The sequence below is a fragment of the Parasteatoda tepidariorum genome, chromosome 8 (assembly GCF_982258835.1).
Source record: "Parasteatoda tepidariorum strain Cologne lab strain chromosome 8, Ptep-v5.0, whole genome shotgun sequence".
NCBI classification, from domain to species: Eukaryota; Metazoa; Arthropoda; class Arachnida; order Araneae; family Theridiidae; genus Parasteatoda; species Parasteatoda tepidariorum.
The window spans coordinates 111,868,568-111,891,565 of record NC_141762.1 but is presented as its reverse complement, the minus strand read 5'-3'; the positions used below and the strand labels follow the sequence as shown (position 1 = coordinate 111,891,565).

General features: G+C 30.8%; 1 protein-coding gene across 1 annotated transcript in view; it reads right to left on the bottom strand.

Moving 5' to 3' along the window:
* Window positions 1–1,759: 1,759 nt before the first annotated feature.
* The window catches only part of Fhos (Formin homology 2 domain containing), a 262,345-nt gene continuing 241,106 nt past the window's right edge, over window positions 1,760–22,998 (bottom strand). The window contains exons 21-28 of the mRNA XM_087149345.1: window positions 22,213–22,332; window positions 19,558–19,719; window positions 16,942–17,057; window positions 15,820–15,894; window positions 12,445–12,637; window positions 10,199–10,343; window positions 9,251–9,415; window positions 1,760–4,479 (exon numbers count right to left, since the gene is read on the bottom strand). Of these exons, the coding sequence (XP_087005471.1) occupies window positions 4,406–4,479; window positions 9,251–9,415; window positions 10,199–10,343; window positions 12,445–12,637; window positions 15,820–15,894; window positions 16,942–17,057; window positions 19,558–19,719; window positions 22,213–22,332 (1,050 nt within the window). The 3' untranslated portion in view covers window positions 1,760–4,405. The remainder of the gene's footprint in view (window positions 4,480–9,250; window positions 9,416–10,198; window positions 10,344–12,444; window positions 12,638–15,819; window positions 15,895–16,941; window positions 17,058–19,557; window positions 19,720–22,212; window positions 22,333–22,998) is intronic.

Here is a 22,998-nt window from a genome sequence, read left to right as displayed (position 1 = left end):
TTTTGTCTTCGGCAGAAGCTTTTTCCATTATTTGTCCGAAATGAATATTCTGCGCTCAGCAGTATAGGTTAAATACCAAATATTTGTGTGTTGCATCTCTAATTGAGTAGCAGCAATGGCAATTTATTTTTGAAAATTTAAATTTTTTTATTATAATTTTAAAGTGTAGAGTATAATCTTGTATCTATTTACAATTCAAAAACTCCTTGAAAAAGTTTTTTGCAATAACAGGACCCTATTTGCACAAATTTACAAAAGCAGGACCCTGGTTGAAAGAATGTGACTTAAAGTTTATTTTATATTCACAACGGACCTTTCACAAAATGTCTGGACAGACCCCTGATTAAGGGATTAATTACAAGCTAACAAGCTTAATGAGAAATTTAAGTTTGATGTTTTTGGATAATTTCATTTATATTGGATCGGTCATAAATATTGGATCGGTATTGCTACTCTCATTATCGTCTTCTACTTTTAACAATCTCTATCTTTTTTTTCCTTTTATGTTGGTTAATACTGAAAATTCGAATTCACACAAATAAGATGTTGAATACTGCAATAATATTTTTAAAATTTTCTTTTTTACATTAACTATTTTTTTTTTGCGTAATTCCTTGTTAACTTGTTTTTTACTAATAATATTGTTAACTTGTTTTTTTTTTTTTTTAAAGTTATTCTTTGTTAATTTATTTTTATAACTAATAATTCCATTGTGTATTTTAATTGTTAGCTTTTATTTCCTTTTGTAAGTGAATATTTAGCTTTCTTTTGTTAATTAATAGTTTTATTAGTCATTAAAGTTCCTACTTATTTTAACATTTTAAGATTGTCAAAGACAGGATTATCGTCGACAAAGATGTTCACGCTGTTAAAGTGTGGAAAAATTATTAAAAGTATACACATAAACTTTCACTTAAACTTTACTCGTAATACAAGAAACATTATAATTTTTACTATAACGTTTCTAAAATTTAGCAGCACACTTTAAGAATTTGGTGGCACACAAAAGTGCCATGGCATAGTGGTTGAGAATCTATGAGCCAAAAGAGAACAACAATAAGGAAAAGAATCAACAAATATTTACTATCTAAAACCAATTTTTCCTTTGCATTTATGCCTTGTTTGTTATACCATTTTTTTAAAAAAGGATACATGAATTGACACATAAGAATGAAAATACATGTTTTTTCATTCATTATTTATTCAACAAACACTACTTAAAAATACTGTTTCTTACAAAATTTCAAAGAATTCCTCAATGGTGGAGTTTATAAATAAAATATTTCAAGTAAAATGTTACAAAAGTATTAAAAAAATCTGTTTGTAAAAATATTCATGTACTTAAATGTATACATTATTGTAACATTTTCTAAATGGTTATAGAGTTTTATCTAGTCATCAAAATCTATTTTTTATTTCATTAACAAAGCATTTTCAATGTCATTAAGGTAGTTAATAAATCAAAACTTAAGATTTTGAAAGTTTCACAAATGGCTAAATTTGGAAGATACAAAAAATATACCCACAGAGAATACTTTACAGAAAAGAAACATTCTTCCAAAAATATAATAATTTTTCCACAGAGAAAGGTGAAACCCTGCTATAATTTATATCCTTAAAAAAGACTAATTGTAAAAAAACTTTTCGAATTTGCTTATTCAAAAATATTATAGATATAATTTGTCTTTTTAAGAAAATTTGATTTCATTCTCATTACACAAAAGAAAAATTTTAATTTTCGAAATGGATACAAAAGTTATTTATTTATTATTATTTTTGTGGATTTCTTTTGAAAAGACTGTACACCTCTCATTTTATAAACACATTTCAGATTATATAAAATGAAATTGTACTTAAAATTCTCAACAGAGAATCTTGAATCAACATTAGTTATCTTACAGTACATCACTGCTTAGCCAAAATAAATTGACAGCTTTTAAGATATGAACTTCATTTCAAATAACAAAATACATTAATTCAGTATATAGTGATACACACAGAAGTTCATCAAATACACTTTTAATAAATTGAAGCTTTCAATTAAAATTATAAGAAATTGAAATATTCACAAAAACAGTCATATAATTGAAGCATCTTATTCAGTGTCAAAACACAGAGTGATAGTCGCAGATGAGATAAACAAACAGAGATTTATGGATAGGGGTTAACAACAGTTGGAGAATACCTCCAAAACTACCGCGGACCATTTTGTTCTGATCCCCCTTCTCATTGGTTGTAGTTTCTCCCGCATTCGTCTATGTTTTGACAAAGTGCTTCAATTGGGTAGTACCCACTGAATTGCACATCGGATAATCCAATGACCCGCTTATAGGAATAAAATCTAACGGAACCCAATAATTCTATATGAAACTAATGTTCCTGCTCAAATGAATATTTGTTGTTTTCAGTCCCCACCATAAGGAAGGGATAAAGAAATGAAAAAAATCTGTTTATTTTTAAGAAATGTTTCACCAGCTAGCCTGAAATTTTCAGTTAAGAGTTTAAAATTAATTTATTACAGTTATTGGTACAAAAACGTATAAAATTCTTATTAGAAAATGTTTAAGCGAATATAAGTTGATACATTGTAGAAAAGATATCACTCTTCAAAAGTTTTTATTTACAAAAAGGTAAACCCGAGTCTAAAAATTGTCAATAAAAAACGACGTAAATTATTCTAGATTGCAAATTTTCTATCTGCTGTGAATGATATAAAAAATTTTCCTACTTTTTTTAGTTAAAAACTGACTACATTTCCTTTACTACATCTTTCAAAAAAATGATTTAAGAAATAGATCTGCTTACAAAAACACTTTGCACAAAAACTGTAAACACTAACTGCACTCCCTATTATGAAAAAGCAGCTACTATACAACTAGATGAAATTTTTCAATGCATGTATTGCGAATTTTGCTATCCCATTTATTCAGAAGATTAAAGTAAATAATTTTAAATTGAAAATAAATGACAATTATTTTTGAAAATATTGATTTCATTTAAGAGTTGCTAAAATGAAAAGTGAAATAGTGTGATAGCTCAAAAATACAGTATCAAAAGCAACATTGTTTAAGGAGGGTAAGAGGAGTTGCAGGGTAAAAAATGAATGGTCGCCACCAAGCAACTAAATATATTCTAACATTACCGCGCGCACTCACTTTTCATTTGGGCAATCCAAGATCGATAATTGATTTCAAACTCGTAAGTAAAGGAAGATGAATTGCATAAAACATTAGCTGACATCATAGAAGCTTAGGGATTGCATAAAGGATTAGTTTATACGATTATTTAGTATGTAGATTAAAAATGGGCTATCAGGGTTTTAGTATAATATTTGTATTGAAAGGATACACGAACAACAGTCAAACAACACTATAGTGAACCTTCGAGGGATCGAAATTTTGGTTCACTATAACCGGGACTTCACTACATCCGTTCCGCAAGCAATTTTAACCAATGATTCCAAACCTTTTATGACACATTTTTTAAATGAATGACCCATAAAATGAAATACAAAAACGACTGGAAAATAATACGTAGTAACAAACAATGTGTTAACTTTTATTTTTTATGACTCTTTATCTAGCACACACAAAAAAAAATAGTAATCTTTAGCTGATGATTAATCCTCAACATCAGATACAGAAACACTTCCAGACTCGCCGATCATTTTTCCTGGATTTATGTTATTTCGATTCTTAAACCGGTGTAACCAGCCTTTGAAGCACATAAAAGTAGTCTCCCCCAATTGCTCAGCAAATTCATCTGCTTTGACTTGAAACATTTCTCCAGATACTGGAAGATTGCGGCTTCTTTGAATGCTGAACCCATTCAATAATGAAAGGAACAATAAAAAATGCTTTATGCTACATTCCTAATGTAGCGAGGAACGGGGGGAGAACATTTCAATCACACTATCCGGGAGTTTACTATAAACCGCTTTCACTATAGCAGGGTTTGACTGTATTTTGTTTGAGAAAAAACTCAGACTGTCGTTCATGAGTTGAATAAAGGTTTTTTCAGATCACGTTTTATCTTAGTAACAGACAGAAACTCCATTGGCATGATAGCATAGGAATGAAATTGAGTCATCGCTTTCATTCAAACCTTTCTACGAAATTCCGACATATCCGGTCAAAGTAAAAACACAGAAAGAGGTCAAACTAAATACAATTTTATGAACACAAAACAGACGATGAATTCACTCGGTTTTTTTTTCTTCAATGGACAAAGATCCCTCGATTGTTTTCTGTAGATTCACTTTTTTAAAAAAGCTCCTTTGTCTATGTACAATCAACCAAAGAGTCCTACAGAAGCTGTTTTTTTATCACACAAAGATGTCAGCCTTTGACTTGAAAAGAAGAAGATCACAGATTAAAAAATAAATACTAGTGTAGGGAGGGAGGAATCACGTAGTTATGCTGCTCAGCATGTGCCTCTCCTCTTCTGAAAGCTCCAATCCACCTTTCAATGTTCTCCTCACTAGAAATACAAAACATTTAGGATCTCTCAACAACAATATTTAGGGGAACAAATAAATAGAGTGTTATAGAGCAGGGGTGGCCAAGCCCCTTAATAGTCCAGCCATTTTTCAAAATTTAAAATTTTTCGCGAGCTGCAATTAAATACCTATTTAAAAGGTAATAAAAAATTCTTTTTTACAGAAATTATATTTATTGAAAACAGTAAAACTTGTGTAAGTTGTGGTACATTGTTTTAGTGGTCAACTTAGACAAGTGGGCAACTTATAGAGGGTTTACGTTTCTTATATCATCTACATTTTCTTTTACTTGACTTAAACATTTTAATTTAGCCAAATGAATATCTTAAGAAATGTGGCTGAATGAACTTCAATTTGTTACATATAATAATTCTAACATTTAACTAACTTTTTAAAAAAAATTATTTCGTTAGTTATGCATGTGAAGTGTTTAATAAAAATAATTTCTTAAAATATTAGAGCACGAAAACATGTAATTTGAAAACTTTAACAAAACAAAATTATTTGAACACTTAATTCTGTTATTACTACACTTACAAGCCTATTTGCTCACTATTGCAACTGAAAGAGTAACTTTTCAACTAACATACCTGCTTTCAATGAATGAACGAATGAAATGGTCAAAAGCTGACCCCCTACAGTTTACCTAGATGGTCAACTCACAAAAGGGTTTAGATTAGCTCTTTACACTATTTCACCAAACAAGTGAAATTTTAATATACATTGCAAAATGACAGAAATTTTTCTGATTTTTTTTTCTGGTCAACTTATGAGGTTTTTTTATTATACTCCTAGACAAAATTTACTTATTTCAGTGGTCAACATACAAGATAGACAGGTGGTCAAGTTATAAAGGTTTTGCTTCTTTATGTTATACAGTGTAAAGTCGCATATCCGGAATCGGTGGGACTTCCAGAAGTCCGTATAATAGATTTTTCCATATAATAGATCCCCAAGGTAAACAAAGCTTAAAATGATTTATTAAACGATCTAAATCTAAGAAGCAAAAAATAAATAAACATTATTTTTAAGGGGAATAATGTTTTAGCATTAGAATATCTAATCAATCAAAGATAAAATATTAGAAAAAAAATATTATTGCTGAAAATATGGAAAACGAAAAAAATTTAACAGTTATGAAAATATTAATCCGCCATTTTGAACTAGAACGATTCAAGCAGGAAGGGGAAATTCATGTCATTCTGGAACAAAGCCTAAAATGATCTAAATCTAAGAAGCAAAAAATAAATAAACATTATTTTTAAGGGGAATAATGCTTTAGTATTAGAATATCTAATCAATAAAATATGAAATATTAGAAAAAAAATATTATTGCTTAAAATATAGAAAACGAAAAAAAATTGACATATGAAAATAATAATCCGCTATTTTTAACTAGAATGATTCAAGCAAGAAAGGGAAATTCCCGTCATTCATTAAGGTGTGTAGGTGGAGGAGAAAAATTCATTTCCTCCTTATTTGTGAAAGAAAATAAGTGTAAAGAGGAGATCATTTAAGTTGAGGGTGGGGAAGTAACAAATTATTATTTTCTCACCAATCATTGGCTATCAATCAAGCATAAAGGTGGGGCACGCTGATCAGGTTCTCTTTATTTTTTCTAGTATGACTGAAAGAATCTGCTAAAGAAAGAATGTTACCCCCTTTTTCCCTGGCCTCCTAAATATTACATGGTATAGGGAAGAACGAATGTTTTGTTTCTCAAGGACGTGTATCCTTTTAGACCTATTCAAATTTTCCATTTTAATTCCCCCTCCAACTTAACGCTTGCCCCGTTTACCCTTTTCCACAGTATTTCTTCTTTCAATAAAAAGGTTCCAGGAAATACCTCTTTTACTAGCCACCTGCATGGGAAAGGAAGGGGGGAGGTGACTCAGTTGCGGTCTTTTGAAAACAAATCTCCCTCTTTTTCCTACATTCCAAGGGAGGAGCGTCACTAACGGTCACTCAATGGTCTTGGTAGATCTTCACTTCCCCTTTCTGGTGATTTATGGGTTCAATGCATAAATCAGGGGTTTAGTGCAAGCTAGAAAAAGAGAAAATGTGTCAAAAGACCTTTTTTTAAGGAAAGGGGAAGATGAAGAGATGTTTGTTTATTTTGATTGTTAAAAAGTGTCCGGGAAATCGACCCTTCCGGGAAAGGGACGTCCGGATATGGGTACACTGTATAGGAAAAATTCCGTTCTTGATGATTGAGGTCAACTTATGCAGGTGTCCAACTTACAAGGGTTTTCAACTTGGCAGGTTTCACTGATAAAAGTACAAAATATGTGTAATTAAATATTAAAAATGGAACACATTTATTTTACTTCTCTCGATAATTCTTAATTTGCCGACCGGCCTGTGATGCGGTTAGGGAACTGCCCTTGCATCAGAAAGGCTCTGGGCTCGAATCCCGGGCAAGGCATGGATGTTCTTTCCTTCTCTGTACTATCTGTCCTTACTGTGGGAGCAACAATGGCCCACCTAATAGGGTGCCCTTGAAAGAGTGGCCAACAAATCTGCCCTTCAGATACCAGTATGACCTACGTCATTCTCCAGGTGGGCATTGGAAAAAAAAAATAATAATTCTTAATTATGTTGCTGAAATGTCATTGCGGATTTTACTTTTTCTTAGAAAAAAAAAAGAATAAATTACTGGTAGATCGTGTTAATCGTTCTGGAGTCGGTCGGTTGCGCCGCTGTTTATGTTCGTTCGGGCAGTTTTCGATGAGCCACATCATTCTTAACTTGGACGGAAATGAAATTTGTTACAAAGTTGCACTTAGTCTGTCATATTTGTTGTCAGTCATTGAAAAGACATTTTGAAACACATACGGAACGATAATAATTTATTGAAATATAATAGCACAAAAATGAAAAGGGAATTTGGGTACGTTTATCGAGAGCCACAAATAATCCTTCAAAGAGCTGCAGGTTGCCCCCCCCCCCGCTATAGAGGGATCTATTGCTATATCAAAGACCTACATACTTTGGAGACGCTATAAGATTTTTTTAAAAATTTAACTGTTATGCATGTATTAACTGTAAATATATTTATATATTATATAAAAAATTAATCTGCAGTGTGTTAATTATGATTAAATATGAAAAACAATTTAAATTCAGAAAATAAGACCGTAAACATACATGAAAACCGTTTTTATTGAAAATAATGTTTGTTTCTTTACTGTCATGTCAACCCACAAAGTGTGCATTGAAGCCAAAGCACTATGGTGCTCTACCCACCCTCTACAGAAAAAATTCTCTTTCAGGTGTTAAGGGAGGCAATTCTAAGAATGAAAACTCTCAGGGGATGGTCAGCCTTGTCTTGCCAGAAAAGATGGAAAAAATAGCAAAAGATGATAAAATACAATTTTTTTTTAATATTATTTGAAAATTAATAATAAATGGAAAAAATAAGGTTGAAATTTAGAAAAAAAATCGTTTTACAGGGTTTTATTGCTTCAGAGAAAATCGTTATAGTGAGAGGAGCGTGACATTAATTCGTATGCAAGTTTGTCGAGACCACAAAACATTACTGTAATAAAGGGAGTTATTGTCGTATTCGATATCGTAGTAGCGAGAGTTCACTGTATTTTTAGATATAAAGGGCTGTAGAGGAAAAATTTAGCTTTTGCGGGATATACTGAGGCTATAAACCAGTGGTTCTCAAAGCATTTGTCAAAGATTTTGTTAGATAAACAAATGCTTAGAAGGGTTTATCCGTTTTAATCGATTGTAAAATAAAATAAGAAAGGGTAAAGTTTCGATCTTCGTCCGTCGTCTCGTGCATTAGACTTACGTCGGCAACGTCAGAGTCTGCGGGGCTCGGCCAGTTTATTTTCATTTGCTGTTTGTGGTTCGTGCAGGGATCCTCACGGCATCCGTTATCTGTGAAACCAGAGTATTTAAGCTTCTGATGAAGCAGATTATTCTTTCTTTTCATTGCTGATTAGTCACTCTGTTCGTGAGAGTCTATCAGTTTAATATGCTTTTAAAATATATAGTTTAATGCAGAAACTTTGTCTTTTATTTGGCCCGTTGTCGATAAAAAATAAATCTCAATTTGAGCATTTAATTTTGATTTTCTAAGTATTTTTAAACATCAGGGAAAAAACTCGAGCAGATTCAGATTAAACATTAGAAGATGTTGAAGTTCTAATCATTTCAATTTTTTTCATCATGACTTCATTATTTTGCAATAATTACGAAAAATAATGTTTCATTTAACAAGTAATAGGTTTTTTAAATTATTGTTAACCAAAACTACTTTTTATAACTTTCTTAAAAAAAGGATTTAAAAAAAGAAAAGGAACAATTCTAAAAAAAAATATTTATATTAGTAGGTCATCAGGGGTCTGTCTAGGTTTATCTGACAGGTACCTATTTTGTGAAAATTTAGACATAATTTGTGAAAATAAAAAAATTATATTAAAAAATCAACACAAAAATATGGATTTATCGTTTCTTACGGGATAAAAAAATAAAATGTTAAGAAAAAATATTTTGTGTTCCTAAAGTTGAATTTGTGAAGGTACTGCTAAATGGTAGTAAATTTCTCCTGGACAGACCCCTGAACATGGAATGCAGCCCACTGGTTTTTCTCAGGACTGAAGAGTGGTTGTGTGCTTCATTTATAGTAGCAAAATGACCATAACTCTGTTTAAATGATATTCTGCTTTTTTTTCACGTTATTTTAACTTTACTTATCGACAGTCTTTAGTTGAAGAGGACATTTTTGTAATAACTCACAAGACTTTCTATCACCATATCTAGCTTTCTTGCGTATCCTGGGTTCATTTCTGGAAGACTGGGTGGTGGCTGTTTTGACTAATGTTTCCAGGATTTCGTCATCACCGTCAGTGAAGTTATCCTCTTTCGTGGGAGCTCCGTGTCTACCCAAACTACCTCCTGGACCTTTAAAGCAACACAACTTTCAATTCATAAACATACACAAGTTTTAACTAATAACAAACACAGGGCATTTATTATTCCAACAAGAAAATTTTCCTTTTTGCAACGAGGCGTGACGCACATCTTGACCACAAAGTGCAGTTTCTACGATGCTATTTTCTAAATGGCAGGGGAAGATAAGATCCCTGAAATTGTACTAACATTAGAGTGGAAACTGCACTTTATTTGAGGTCAATAACTTGTGTCATGGCTCGTAGCAATTATACATTTTATAAATATTCTATATCAAAAATGTTTAGCAGGCGTGGGAAGCAAATGAGAAAAAAGTGCCTTTAAGAGCTCAAACGCCGGACATTTTCAAAAAGATTTTTTTTTTAAACTTCTGGTGCCAGACCTTCAGAGAATTTTAAATTGATAATATAAAAAAAAATAAACAAAAATTCTGAAATCACCGAAGGTTATAAGATAATTCGTTCAAGAAATGTTTTTTCTTTCAATTTTAGAAAAAACATTTTATATTTTAATAAAATACGACTGTGAGTGGGGATTTTGTTAGAAATTTAGATATTCGGGACACCATGACATTGGGGGGGGGGATTCCATTTTAGAAATTAGATCAATTAGGCGACCTAAATCCATGACTTTCCACGATTTTTTTAAAAAAAAGTCAAAATCATGATATTTCATGACTAATTTTTTTCAATACCGAAATCCATGACTTTCCAGGTGCGCGGATACCCTGATCTTGGAATGGGTAAGAAATATTGTTTTTTGCTTTAACAATACCTAGGAGTGGTCTAACTCTGCCTCGGACGCCAGGAACAGTTCCCCATTTTTGTGTTTTGTGATCTTCATTGTAGATACCAGGATTTCCCAAAAGCTGCCTCAATTCTTGGTCAGCTTGCTGCTCCTTTGTCTTAAATTTTTCCATCTGAAAAATATTGCATTCATTCAAATGTACAAGAAAATACAGTATCAGGGATGATTGTGATACAAACTGAAAATTGTATGCGTACATACTCTGTAAGATATCAATTCATATACTATTCATAGTTAATATAATTTTCTTATAATTAAATTACTTATCAATAAAGAATATTACACTTTTATAGTAACTCATTTAATGACACATTCTTACAAGAATCGCGATTATTGGATTTAAAAACCACATGAATATGAATCACGATATTGGATTTTAAGAATGTGAAAACACAAATTGCATTATTGGATTTTCGAATCGCGATGCACACAATTTGTTAGATCCAGTGACAAGGAATAGCGACACAGGATTTCAAACTCGCTCGAATATGAATCACGATGGTCGATATTTAAATCGCACGAATACGATTCACTATGAATAACTTTTAAATTAGGTAAATACAAAACTCGATGATAGATATTAAAATTGCATGAATATGAGTCTCGATATTAGAGTATTCCGGCATAGTTTCAAACGTTAAAAACTATGAAAAGCCGACAAACCAAAAATTCTTAATGGCAGAAGAGACACGTGTTTGAAAAAATCTCGTTAACGCGCTTCAGCGAAGGTTTAACAATTTTAATTCCAGATGGCAGAACTTATTTCTTACTCTAAATATTAAATTGCAGTGAAAATTTCCTCGAATTATAAGTTCTGATTCGAGGAAATCCGCAAATCAATGGTCTTGAGGCGTGCTAAACTATGCGAAAAAATCACATGCCATACTATTAGTTTCAAGACCTGGAGGAATAAAACGAAAAACCCGGAATTCAGGGGTACACCCGGAATACAATCACCCCTGCAGTATACTCTCAATATCTCCATAACCCTGCTATGCCAAAAAAACAGCTTTCATTTGGCATTAATTATCCACCTAATGTTGATTTGCATTCCCATGTCAAAAAGTTTCTTCTCACAACCTTGTTACGTCTAAATTTTTTCGAAATAGAAATTAAATTATTTTCGGAAAAATCACTATGTAAGTTTATCGTAAACCAATTCCTTTCTATTTGATGCATCATTATTTTTGTCTTACTTTTAAAGATTAAATTATCATTGTTGCATTTGGACTTATAGTCCATTCTCAGTACATACATATTTATGAGTAGTTATTCTTATGTTTCATGTCTATACTTTTTAGATCATATTTAGTTCTGAACTCAGGGGTGATTGTGAGCCCAAGTCAAAATTCCAGAAAATTTCTTGAGTTTAAAAAAAAAACAGCTTAAATTGAAAAATTAGAAAAAAATTCAAACAAGGTTTTTTCCATTTTTCTCAATATTTCTTAGTTTATTTAAAATATATTTAAAATTTTACCTATACCATTTACACATACCTATGATGACCTAGAGAAGTAATTAAAATTCACAAATATGTCTTTCTTTCTTGAGTGTATGATTATAACAACTGTTTACGGATAAAAAATGAATATTAATCATGAATATAAGCTTATAAAGTATTATAAGCTTATAATTTGGCTCTCCCTTACTAACAAATAAAAAAAACTGCGTTTTTTAGTTCCACCTTTGAAAATTTGATATCCGGAAATTTCTGCCATCAATGATTTTTTGAAACGTCCGGACCTTCGATCTCCGGAAACTTCTGGATCACTGTTGGTGTAAATCTGGATTTTTTCAGGAGCACAATCAGCCCTGTGAACTTTTTCTCTCAAAAACCCGCTATCTAATTTTTTTCTTATCATCCCTTCAACTCGGAGATATCGAGAGTATACTGTGTGTGCGCTGGTACAAATGCAATCCATAAAAAAATTGCCCCCACAAATGCAATTTTCAAAATTAAACGTTAAAAATATAAAATAGTGCATTAGCACATACACAATGTGAATAATGTACTATCATTCAATGTATTAGGTTTTAAGAAATTAAGAACAAGAAACAAAAATAACTTTTTCAAAAAAATCAATAGTTTCTTCAATAAACAAACAGAATTTAGACATAAATTGATAAAAATAATGTGTTTGTGGATCTCTTTGACTTAAAACTATCCACGCATTAAGAAAAGTGATTCAATTATAAAAAAAATAAAATATTACATCAGTTATGAGTTTCCCTCTTGTTTTATTCCTCTCTCTGTGATTGGCCTTCTTCTCTATCTGTTGCAGCACCCTCTCCCTCGTCGTTCTATATTCCAGGGCAAACTCACTCAGAATTCTGCAACACTTTTGGATCGAAAGCTCTTCTATCGATTGACTGCTGCATCCTAGGTACACAAGGAATTTATGGTACCTGAAAAGTAAACATTTAATAAATTCCTTTTTTCTGCTCTTTATGAGGATTTGAGGGAAATTATAAATCAACTATGTCAACCTTCGTCTATCAAAAGGTACCTCTTGATAGAATCAAGTTAACACGTTAATTGGCATTTAATATTCATAGTGGTAGTTACGCCACATTACTCTTCTTTCAGAGTTTGATCTGTGATAGAATTCTATGAACGGATACCACTAGTTATTTCTTGCTGTTTTTTTCTAAAAATTTTTTTCTTCTTCCATTTTTGTCATATTTTGCTCATTATATATATATATATATAAATATTCTTCTTTTATTTTTAAAAGTATTTCGCTCATTATAATTTTTTTCTTCATTTTTGTTTATTGACCGGGAAACTTTATTTACTTCACCGGATTTTTTTTCCTTGAGCAGTATATTTTTAGCCAAATCAACTTTGAATGTAGATCATCCATCGATATTGGCAAGTTCTTATCACGTCCGCAGGTCACCAATGAAGGGGAATTAATTATCGACTATGTCAACCTTCGTCTATCAAAAGGTACCTCGTGACGGAGTCCAGATTTTTCAACAAAAAATAAGCACCTTTTAAGTACTCAAAAAATATTTTCAATCACTTTCCAATAAAAAAAAAATCCTAATTAGGATCTGTGTAGTAATAAAATTTTTTTTTCTATGGTTTAAAGTTTTTAATTTATACACATAAAATCAATAAAATTCAAAAACACTTTCATACATAACATAATCATGACAAAATAACTAGTTTCTGGTAAATATTGCAGAGAAAATAGTGAAAAATCATGCATTTATTGTAATTTAGAATAGCAATCAAAACGGCAAAGAAAAAAAAAATCTCTTTTTAAAAGATAGAAAATCAAGCACTTTTTACAAACCTCAAATAAAAAAAGCACTTTTAAGGGCTTTTAAAAAATTTAAATCAAAATAAGCACCTTCAAGCACTTTTTAAAAATGCTACACACCCTGTACCGCATGGATGAGGCTCCTGACATGCAGTGCTATTGCATAATCGTGTGTAATTCAGCTATAATTTGTTTACATTTTGATATTTTGAAAAAAAGAATGACAGTATTTGAAACTACACAGTTTGCTCCTCAAGTTTTATCTGAACGCACCTTTTTCTAAGCTTCAAATTTTGAATTGATTATATGCAGAATGCACCATTAGGCTCTTCTCCCACACTATAGTATCCTCTAAAGAGCCCTCATCCAGTACCGTCTTTAGGCACAGCACACCTGAGCTCCTTGAGACCCGCCATAACAGAAATTTGCTAGCTTGTAATCAAAAATAGGAGGTAATATTATTTTTATGATCTATGTTTTTTAATTTTAGAAATATTTGATTTTCTCAGTGGTCGAATCATACACCCGACATACCGGAAATTTGTTATCTTGTAATCAAAACTAGGAGGCAATATTTTTTATGTTCTTTCATTTTAGAAATATTTTATTTTTTCAGTGGCCTAATTATACACCCGCCATACCAGAATTTTACAATATTTTATTAAAAAAATAGGAGGTAGACTTATATGCAGCCAGCATGCATGGTTTATGATAAGTAATGTTCAATATGCAAATTAATAATGTATGCATATCTATTTTAAGATTTATTACGTTAACAATGATAAATGTAAAGTTTTTTAGCAAAAGAAAACCAATTCAGAGGAAGTTGACAAATGCTTTTAAGGTAAAAACAAATTTGCTTTTCAAAAATCTAAAAATGGGTAAAAGTAACATAAAGTGCCTTTCTGTAAAAACGGAATACAAAACTCAAACAAAAAAATTATGCCACCCCTTTTTATTTTCTCTCAGATCATAACTACAGTGACTCATTTATAAATGAATATGGTTCAAACTTATACAAATTTGAATATAATTCAGAATATGAGATTCATGAGAAAACATAACATAATACATACAACAAAATAAATAAATACAGTAGAGAACCATTTATCCGGTATCCAGATAACCGGAAAAAATTTTGCTCGATTTTCCCGCCATTTTAAACTAGAACGAAAAAAGCGGAAATTGGACTCATCCTTGAAATTGAGTAGAGGAAAATGTAAGGAAGGGGAATTTTTTCCCCCGTTTACCCAGAGAAACGTCATTTCCTCCGTGACCTTGAAGGCAGGGAAGGGAGGAATGTTTTATTTTTTCCTTTAGACCGTCAATCAAACTCAAGGGTGTGTCATGCTGATTTCGTTTTCTGTTTGATTTACGAGGGGGGTGGGGAAAATGCATTGCATGCATATCAGTGAACAGAAAAAGAAAAGAGAAAAATATATTTATTTGACATCGACTAATAAAAATAAAATCTTTTTCTTTTGAATAAATTCTCATTCTTTTGAAGTGTGGTATCAATTGCAAGTTTTTCTTGGTGTGGTATCACATCTGCTGTAATTAAAAATCCTGTAATATAATAAAATAAAATAAAAGGAGAATTGTTTATTAATTTAAACATAGGATTATTTTATGAAGCAGATTGCAGTTTTGTTTTTCTGATTCCACTACGTTTGATTTTTTTTCTTTTCGCGATAAATTTCGCACTCAATAAATTAATTCTTTTTATTCATAAATTTTATCATTAGTTTTTTTTTTTGAATTCCGTTGATCTTGCCTTGTTCCGGGTTTTAATATTTATGCTAGTGCCTTTTTTAACTATCGTTTCGGTTCGATAATTTTCAAGTGTTTTTATTTAGATTAATAAGTTTTCCTTTTATTTTATTGTTTCCCCCCGTATAATTAGGTATCAAATATATTGCGTTATTTAATCATTGGTTTTGTTTATATTATTTAATTTAGGAATTGTAATTAGTTTTAAAAAATAAATATGAGAATTTTGTATTTTTTAAACTTGATTTTCTTGTCTAAACTTGCAATTTTTTTTATTCTTTTAAATGTTATATTTCTACCATTTTTTTTTCTTTTTAAAGTTAGGAGTACCTTTCTTTTTTCTCTTACTTTATGCTATACACTTTTTCCTTGTACTTCGGGTTCGATAAAACATCGATTAACGACACTTTTTGGTCGATTCAGAAAACCGGGAAATTTAGATATCCGGGATAGCGATGGTCCCGAGCATCCCGGATAATTGGTTCTCTACTGTACAATAAAAAAAAACACAAGTTCTTCTTAAAATGAAATTGTCCAATTGATCCTCACCTATTTATCATTCTTCTGTGAATAACTTTCAAAACTATTATCCTTTCAGCACAATCTGAGAGAAATTCTGTTGTTCTAGGGAAGAAAAAAATATATGTAAATAAATTATGCATTTAGAATTTAAAAAAAATTTATCTTTCTCTTTTTTTCTATTCAAAAACTAATGTAAGAACAACAATAGTTTAAAAAAAAACTGTGATTCATGTTTCTATTAACAATCTGTTAACTTAGCAATCTGTGTGAATCTGTTAGCAATATCAGAATCGGGGATAAACAGACTTAGATAAAACTAGTTGTTGGCTTACTTACACTGGGCTATATTTTTTATGATGAGTAGCACTGAGTAGTGATGGCTCAGGGGATAGAGCGTTAGCCTTCCCACGAGGTGAACCGGGTTCAAATCCCAGCGATGACTTGTTGATACGAGTTCCGCAGACTATACTCACGTGTTCATTCAAATCTACCACTCTTAATAATTTAATTTCTCAACACGTTTTTTTTTAAAAAATTTATTGATAGAATTATCATTTTTCGTAAAAATAAAATAATAATAAGTTTTTTTTCCACAGTAACAACTTGTATTTCTGTTTATGAGCCCCCTGCTATATTATGTACCAGTGGTTGAGTAGAAAATGAACTTCTATGTGTTAACAGTAGACGTAGAGATGCCAACTGTTCCGGACACACCAAAATAATAATAATAAAAAAAAAATAAAAAAAACGGTAAATAACTACAAAGCAAATTTTACAAATATTTGACTGCTTTTTTAAAGGTATAGTACTATATAAAGTGGTGAATTATATAAGCCTACGAATTATTTAGAAATAGTGGTGGATAAAAATCTACTAAATTGAATTTATTAAACCAAAAATCACAATTGATAAACAACCACTTTAAAATATATATTTGCTGTCCGGAGCAAGTTGGCATCTCTGCAGACGTGAGACAATAATCTTTCGAATTGCAAATTTGGACCCAGAAGACAGCCATACTTCTGAGTCAAGCAAAAATTGCGATCATAAAAAAACTCATTAAATAAAAATTAATCAACAAGTTACTAACAGAATTGAAACGTTAAATTCTCTGAAACTATTCATTTGAAGCTTTTCATTGAGACTTACCTTACTTTCATAGTAATGTTGCAGTCATGTTTCAGTATAGCTTTTAAATAATCCCATGATGCTTTGCACTCACTCTCCATTTTATTAAGACTTTTTGTCACCTCACCATAATCAATCTAATGAAGGAGAGAAGAAAAAAAAGTAAACCATCAAATTAAAGAAAGTTGTCGGAGCTTCATGAAAACAAACATAGTTCTTAGGAATGAAATTGGGGGGGGGGGATAGTTGTACAATAGATTTTATATCAATAAGATGAAAAATCTTTGATACTTTTTTCTAGGAGGGTACAGCAAAAAGTTTTGCAGAGTGCCTTGCAAAACCGAGTGATTTCTCTGCATGTGCTCTCAAACTAATATTTAATAACAACTTGACATGAAACAGTCATAAAGGCAGACTTTATACATTAAATACATATGTAGACTCAATTACATAACTGCCACAATTAATTGCCTCATTATTAGAGAAACTAAGCTACCTTGGTATTCTTTAATACTATCATGCAGAATTATCTTTCTTTAGGTTGAACAACAAAATGAAATTCTATGAACTTCAAACTGCCTGGGGCATATTTAAAATAGTTATTTCTGGCATTTTTAGTTATTATTAATTAAAAATATAAAGTTTTGCTTTTCAGCAAGATTTTACAAGTAAAATGTCTGTATATACTTCAAAAAGTTGTCAAATGTTAACTGGTTAGTGACATGCAAAATATATATATATATATATATATATATATATATACATAACAGAGTCTTTCTCTGATCTTTGGTATAACTCTTGATGTTCCAACTCTTGGGGTATAACTCGAGCCACTATCAAACAAACTACTAGCACATAATATTTGCAAAGTTTTAAGGGATGATAGTTGGCTTTAACAGGGTTGCCACAAAAAAAAGAGAACAAAATAGTTGCTGGCAAATTAGATAATTTTTATATAAGCGTTAGTGTTCTAGCACTAAATTTTACATCAAAAAAATTAGCATATTTGCAGAAAATTAAATACTTTTAGGTACTAGAATTCATTCAAAAAAAAATTTTTTTCATTAAGAAAAATGTACTTTTTCTAAAAAAATGTTCCTTTTTATCAATAATTAATTTAGCAAATATATATATGTATTTTAATTACTCAAATTTGAAATTCACGCATTGTAATATGGTATTAAAAATTGGGTTTTTTGAAATCATGTGGAATTTTGAAGCAATAACAGTTGTAAAGGCGATTGAGAAACAAAATAGACTTACAATGGAATCTGTGCAAATTAAAAAGTGATGATTCAAATTTGCAATTTTAAATTTTTTTCCTTCCTTTTTTTTTTTAAAGAAAAGATATCATTGTGTTCAGAAGCTCAAGCGGGCCACAGGTTTCCAACCCAATTTATGCCAAAAAGCAGCGCTATACAGAAAAGTCACCCAATAGTCTCCTTTTCCTGAAAATAGTTGCTTTTTTTTAGCATTTTCGGGCAAAAAAAAAGTTGCTAAAGTCACCTCATCTCGAAAATAGTTGTAAAGAATCACATTTTAGTCAACCCTGTTTTAAACAGGTACTACTATAATCGGGGTTGGCAAGGTTTAGGACAGAATGGATTAATCCACGGCTTAAACCCTGGTTTAAGCCGTCCTGTCCAAAACTGTCCAAAAGCCTTTTACTCAAATTATGTCACAATTTTATCTGAACAATATTTAAAAGGTAAAATAAACATAGAGCTAATAACATATTGATAATTAAATCTACTAGAGAATATTTGTTTTTAAGAGTATAATGTTTAATTAATATTGTTTGACTCTTCAATTTAAACATTAAACAAAGTTATCAGTAATCAAGTTCAATGGGTCATCTCCTTCAACAGTACATAACTGAAGTTTGACCTTGCCATACAGGTTAAGCTATTAGGGACTAAGTGCTTGGTTAGACATAAACAGGTTTATTTATCTACAGTACTATTCAAGAATACTTTTATTTCATTCATGTTCAATTCATTTAGCATATTGGTGATACATCATCCGTGTCAGTAACTGAAACTGATGTTATGCCCTTCAAAACTGTTAATACATTTTCCAGTTATTTCATATTTCCAATTTAAACTAATATATTTATGTTCAAAAAGAATTTTTTTAAAAAAATATTGTGAAAAATAAAAGGTTAATTTTTAAACAAATTTAGTATTTTTTTAAAAAAATTATTATTATTTTTTAATATTGCATTATTTATCCTTACACAAAAACATTATTTATCAGTATTAAAAGCATATTTATTTTTAAAGGATTAGGTATTCACTTTTGTTGTTCAATGAATTGCAGAGCTTCAAAAATTATAAACCTTTTCCTATTATATTATATTATTTTCCTTTAATAAGTTAAAGTAAACTGTATAAAAAATATCAAATATTTATTGATACATGTAATTATTATGTGTACAATGGTTACACCTATAGAATTTTTACCTTTTACTGAAGTTCAAGGTTTTGGACACTTTAAGACAGATTTATCCAGTTTAAGACAGTAAAACCCACGTGTCCAGTTCAAAACTAGTTTACGGCATCCAAAATCCCATCCCTGACTATAATGGATATATTCATTAAAATATTAAGAGTTTGTTAGTTAAGGAGAGAGACATACTTTGGAAGCTCTTGTGACAGATCCTATTTCTGAGTAGAGATCACTGGATTTAGGAAACTTTTCCATCACAATATGGCACAAATGATGCAGCAGAGTGTGTTTCTGTACTGTGTCTTTGACTTCAGGAACTTTGGACAAGTACTCAATGTGAAAACCTTTAATCTGAAACAACATTTTCTATTAATATAAAACAATTAAACTAGATTAATGAAGAATCTAGAGACAACAATTGGTTAGAACCAGCATCCATTTGCAATTTTGAATATGTCCTGTCTGGACTGTGGTAGAGAAAAAAAAATTTAGACGCACAAAATTTTAACAAGGACAACTTTCATTCCTCATAAGGATGGGGAAAAAGTATCTTCATGATCTTCAATAATTAACAAAATTATAGAAAATTAATCTTGCACTTTAACATGAAGAGTGTGTTTAAAAAAAAGACCTAAGTAAAATACATAATTACTAAACATAAATTTTCTTAAGCAAATGTCAAATTATGATTTCTCTTGACATTATTTCTTCAATCCAAGAAAGATACATTTGAAAAAATGATGGTGATCATACTGCTTACTAGGCCAAGATAAAATATTCATAGCTGTACAAATTATACAGTGGAATTAAGGATTATAAATACGAGACCCCATAAATTTCATTAGTACTATATATATATACCAGGGTTCGCCAAGTGGGCCCACTTTGGAAAAAACCGCCCGGGTTTTATTGGGTGGGCCACCTTGAAAAACCTACTTGGAACGCTAGGTGGGTTTTTTAAATTTGGTTGAAAAAGAAGTATCGTGGAAGTTAACAAATATTTTAGAAATGTGCATCAAGCCCATGCATGGGCAAATGAAAAAAAAATGCTTAATGCCCCAATTACCAAATGATACTAGATGAAGTTAATATTGTGACTGTGTAAAAACCTTTGCCAATCATTACTATAAATAAAGTGGGATTGCTCTTGAACATCAAAATAAATTTAACAAAAATATATCAAAAATATTAAATAATGTTGGGCTTTACCAAGAAGCTATCAATTTGGAACAATAGTTATCAATTAGTTCTGAAACTTTAAATAAGCTTCAAACAGAAAACACTTTCAGATGCTGTTGAAATAATGATTAACTTACTATCATGAGATGAATTAGAACCCTAAGGCCAGATGAAATTTTGTAAAAAGATTCCATCAGGCAGTTCAGCCACCTCATTTATTAGCATACATCATAGATCCCAAAACATGGGGACAACTTTTAAATGATAAGCAGGAGCAATTAGCACAAAACTGGCTTTCTAAGCATCATCCAGAATTTCTGCCAGGTGTTATGGCATTCAAAATTTCCGATCCTAAATACTTTCCAAAATCAATGATGCTTGTCACTGTTATTCAACAGTTTTCATCACAAAAATAGTGAAAAATTATGGCAAAGAAAAGGGGGAAAAATTCCAAGCTTTCTAAAATTTCTTCATTTTTTTCTCCCCACACCAGCATCCTCTGCCTCTATCCGAAGACACTTTTCAACTTTTGGTTTGGTGTGGAGTAAACTACAAAATAGATTAAGAATAAATAAAGCGTCAAAACTCGTAAAAGTGTGTTGCCATCTGAGAGAGAAGTGTGGACACTTCGAATCTGGTATATTTTATTATTTTGAATCTCTCTCATTTTTATACAGCAACTCGTAAATAGAAATATTTTAATAATTTTTTTAAATAGAAATACAGTCGAACCTCTATTTAACGAAGTCACTAAATCCAGATAATAAGTTCGTTAAATGGAAAATTCGTTAAATAGAAAATTACCTTTTAAGATACGTAAACACAAAACAGGCCTTAAATTCATAAACTATAGACATCATTAAAATAGCAATTAATGCATTTTTATCTTGTAAACTAGTATCTACTCTTTATTTTATAAATCTTAACCATAAAAGAAATCTGCATGGAAAGCAAAAATAGAGCAAAACATTATCCAATGCTACACTATCATGCTATATACATTTTCAGCTAAGAAAAAGCTAAATTTATGCATAAAATTATAGTTGCAATTATTATTAAAGTAATTTTAAACAGACATTACCACATGCATTCTTAAGTTTAATTGCTACACATAAAATCTGTTAATTTTGTCTGAGTTTTCCGTTTAAAATGCAAAGGGATTTTACCGCTTTCTCTAAAAGTTAAGTGGCTGCAAAAATTAATTCAAACTCAATTTCCTCATAAAATGCGTTAACAAGTTTAAATTGATCTGAAATATTTTATGAAATAGGGAATGTTGATCTTAAAGAAAAGTTCGTTAAATAGAAAAGTCACTTCTCTATTTGGACATTATTTTACGAAGAAATTTCCAAAATTGAAGTTCATTAAATAGAACTCCAACTGTATGTATGTATGTATATATATATATATATATATATATATATATATATATATATATATATATATATATATATATATATTACATACAGGGAGGGACAGAGCCCTCTTGAGAAATTTCTACGGTCACTGCTTAGTCCCATGCCCAATTACTTATAACGGAATACTTGGTGGAACAGTAAAGAGTTAAAATTCACATTAAAATTAGATGGATCATCACTTGAACCCAATTTAAAGGCCTGAAACACACACAAAATAAATTTATGTTTGTCAAAACATTAAACTCACCTCAACTCCATTAAGGAAGTTACCAACTGACCTAAGGGTTGATAGGATTACTCTTAGAGTATCACTAGATTCTATTTCTTTGATGGCCTGCTTCAAATCCATGAGAGGTTCAGCAACTTCCTAAAACGGAATAACAAATTAGATCTTTCCTGTGAGATAAGAGATGAATCCAGATGTTTTTTAAGCAATAAGTTATCATTTATTCAGATGATGCAAGAACCTGATTATTGCATGACCTTGAAAGCCCTGTTTTGATGTTGGCTTTTAACTATCCAAATTTCAAAGGTAGATAGCAAGGATGATGCAAACTACCACAAGCTTCTTAAAACCCTAAGAAATTTATAAAACATCCGATGTATCCCTCCGCTCGTGTTATGCTTACGAGGCGATGTGTGAACAGGGTCAATATTCTAGGAAGTTTTATTAACGTGATCTGTGATTAAATTTACGAGTAATTTTACCATTCATAAGAGTTTTCATAGCTTGAGGGACCTTCTGAATTCATTTGTTGCTTGTTTCTTTGAAAATTTAATTCAAAGAGCGCGTTATATTGGAAACACTACAAGTATAAAAATATTGGATGATGTGTCTTTTCACGTTTAGGCATAAAAATCAGTCGGAAGAATAAACTGAATTAATGAATTTGAATCACTAATGCCATCTGCACTCAGAGCCAGACTAAGGCAGGGGCATACGGTGCAGTTGCCCCGGGCCCCCACCCCAGAGGGGGCTCTAAAATCGAATAGAAAGTTTATTTTACGTTCCCCTCTTTAATGAACTTTATTT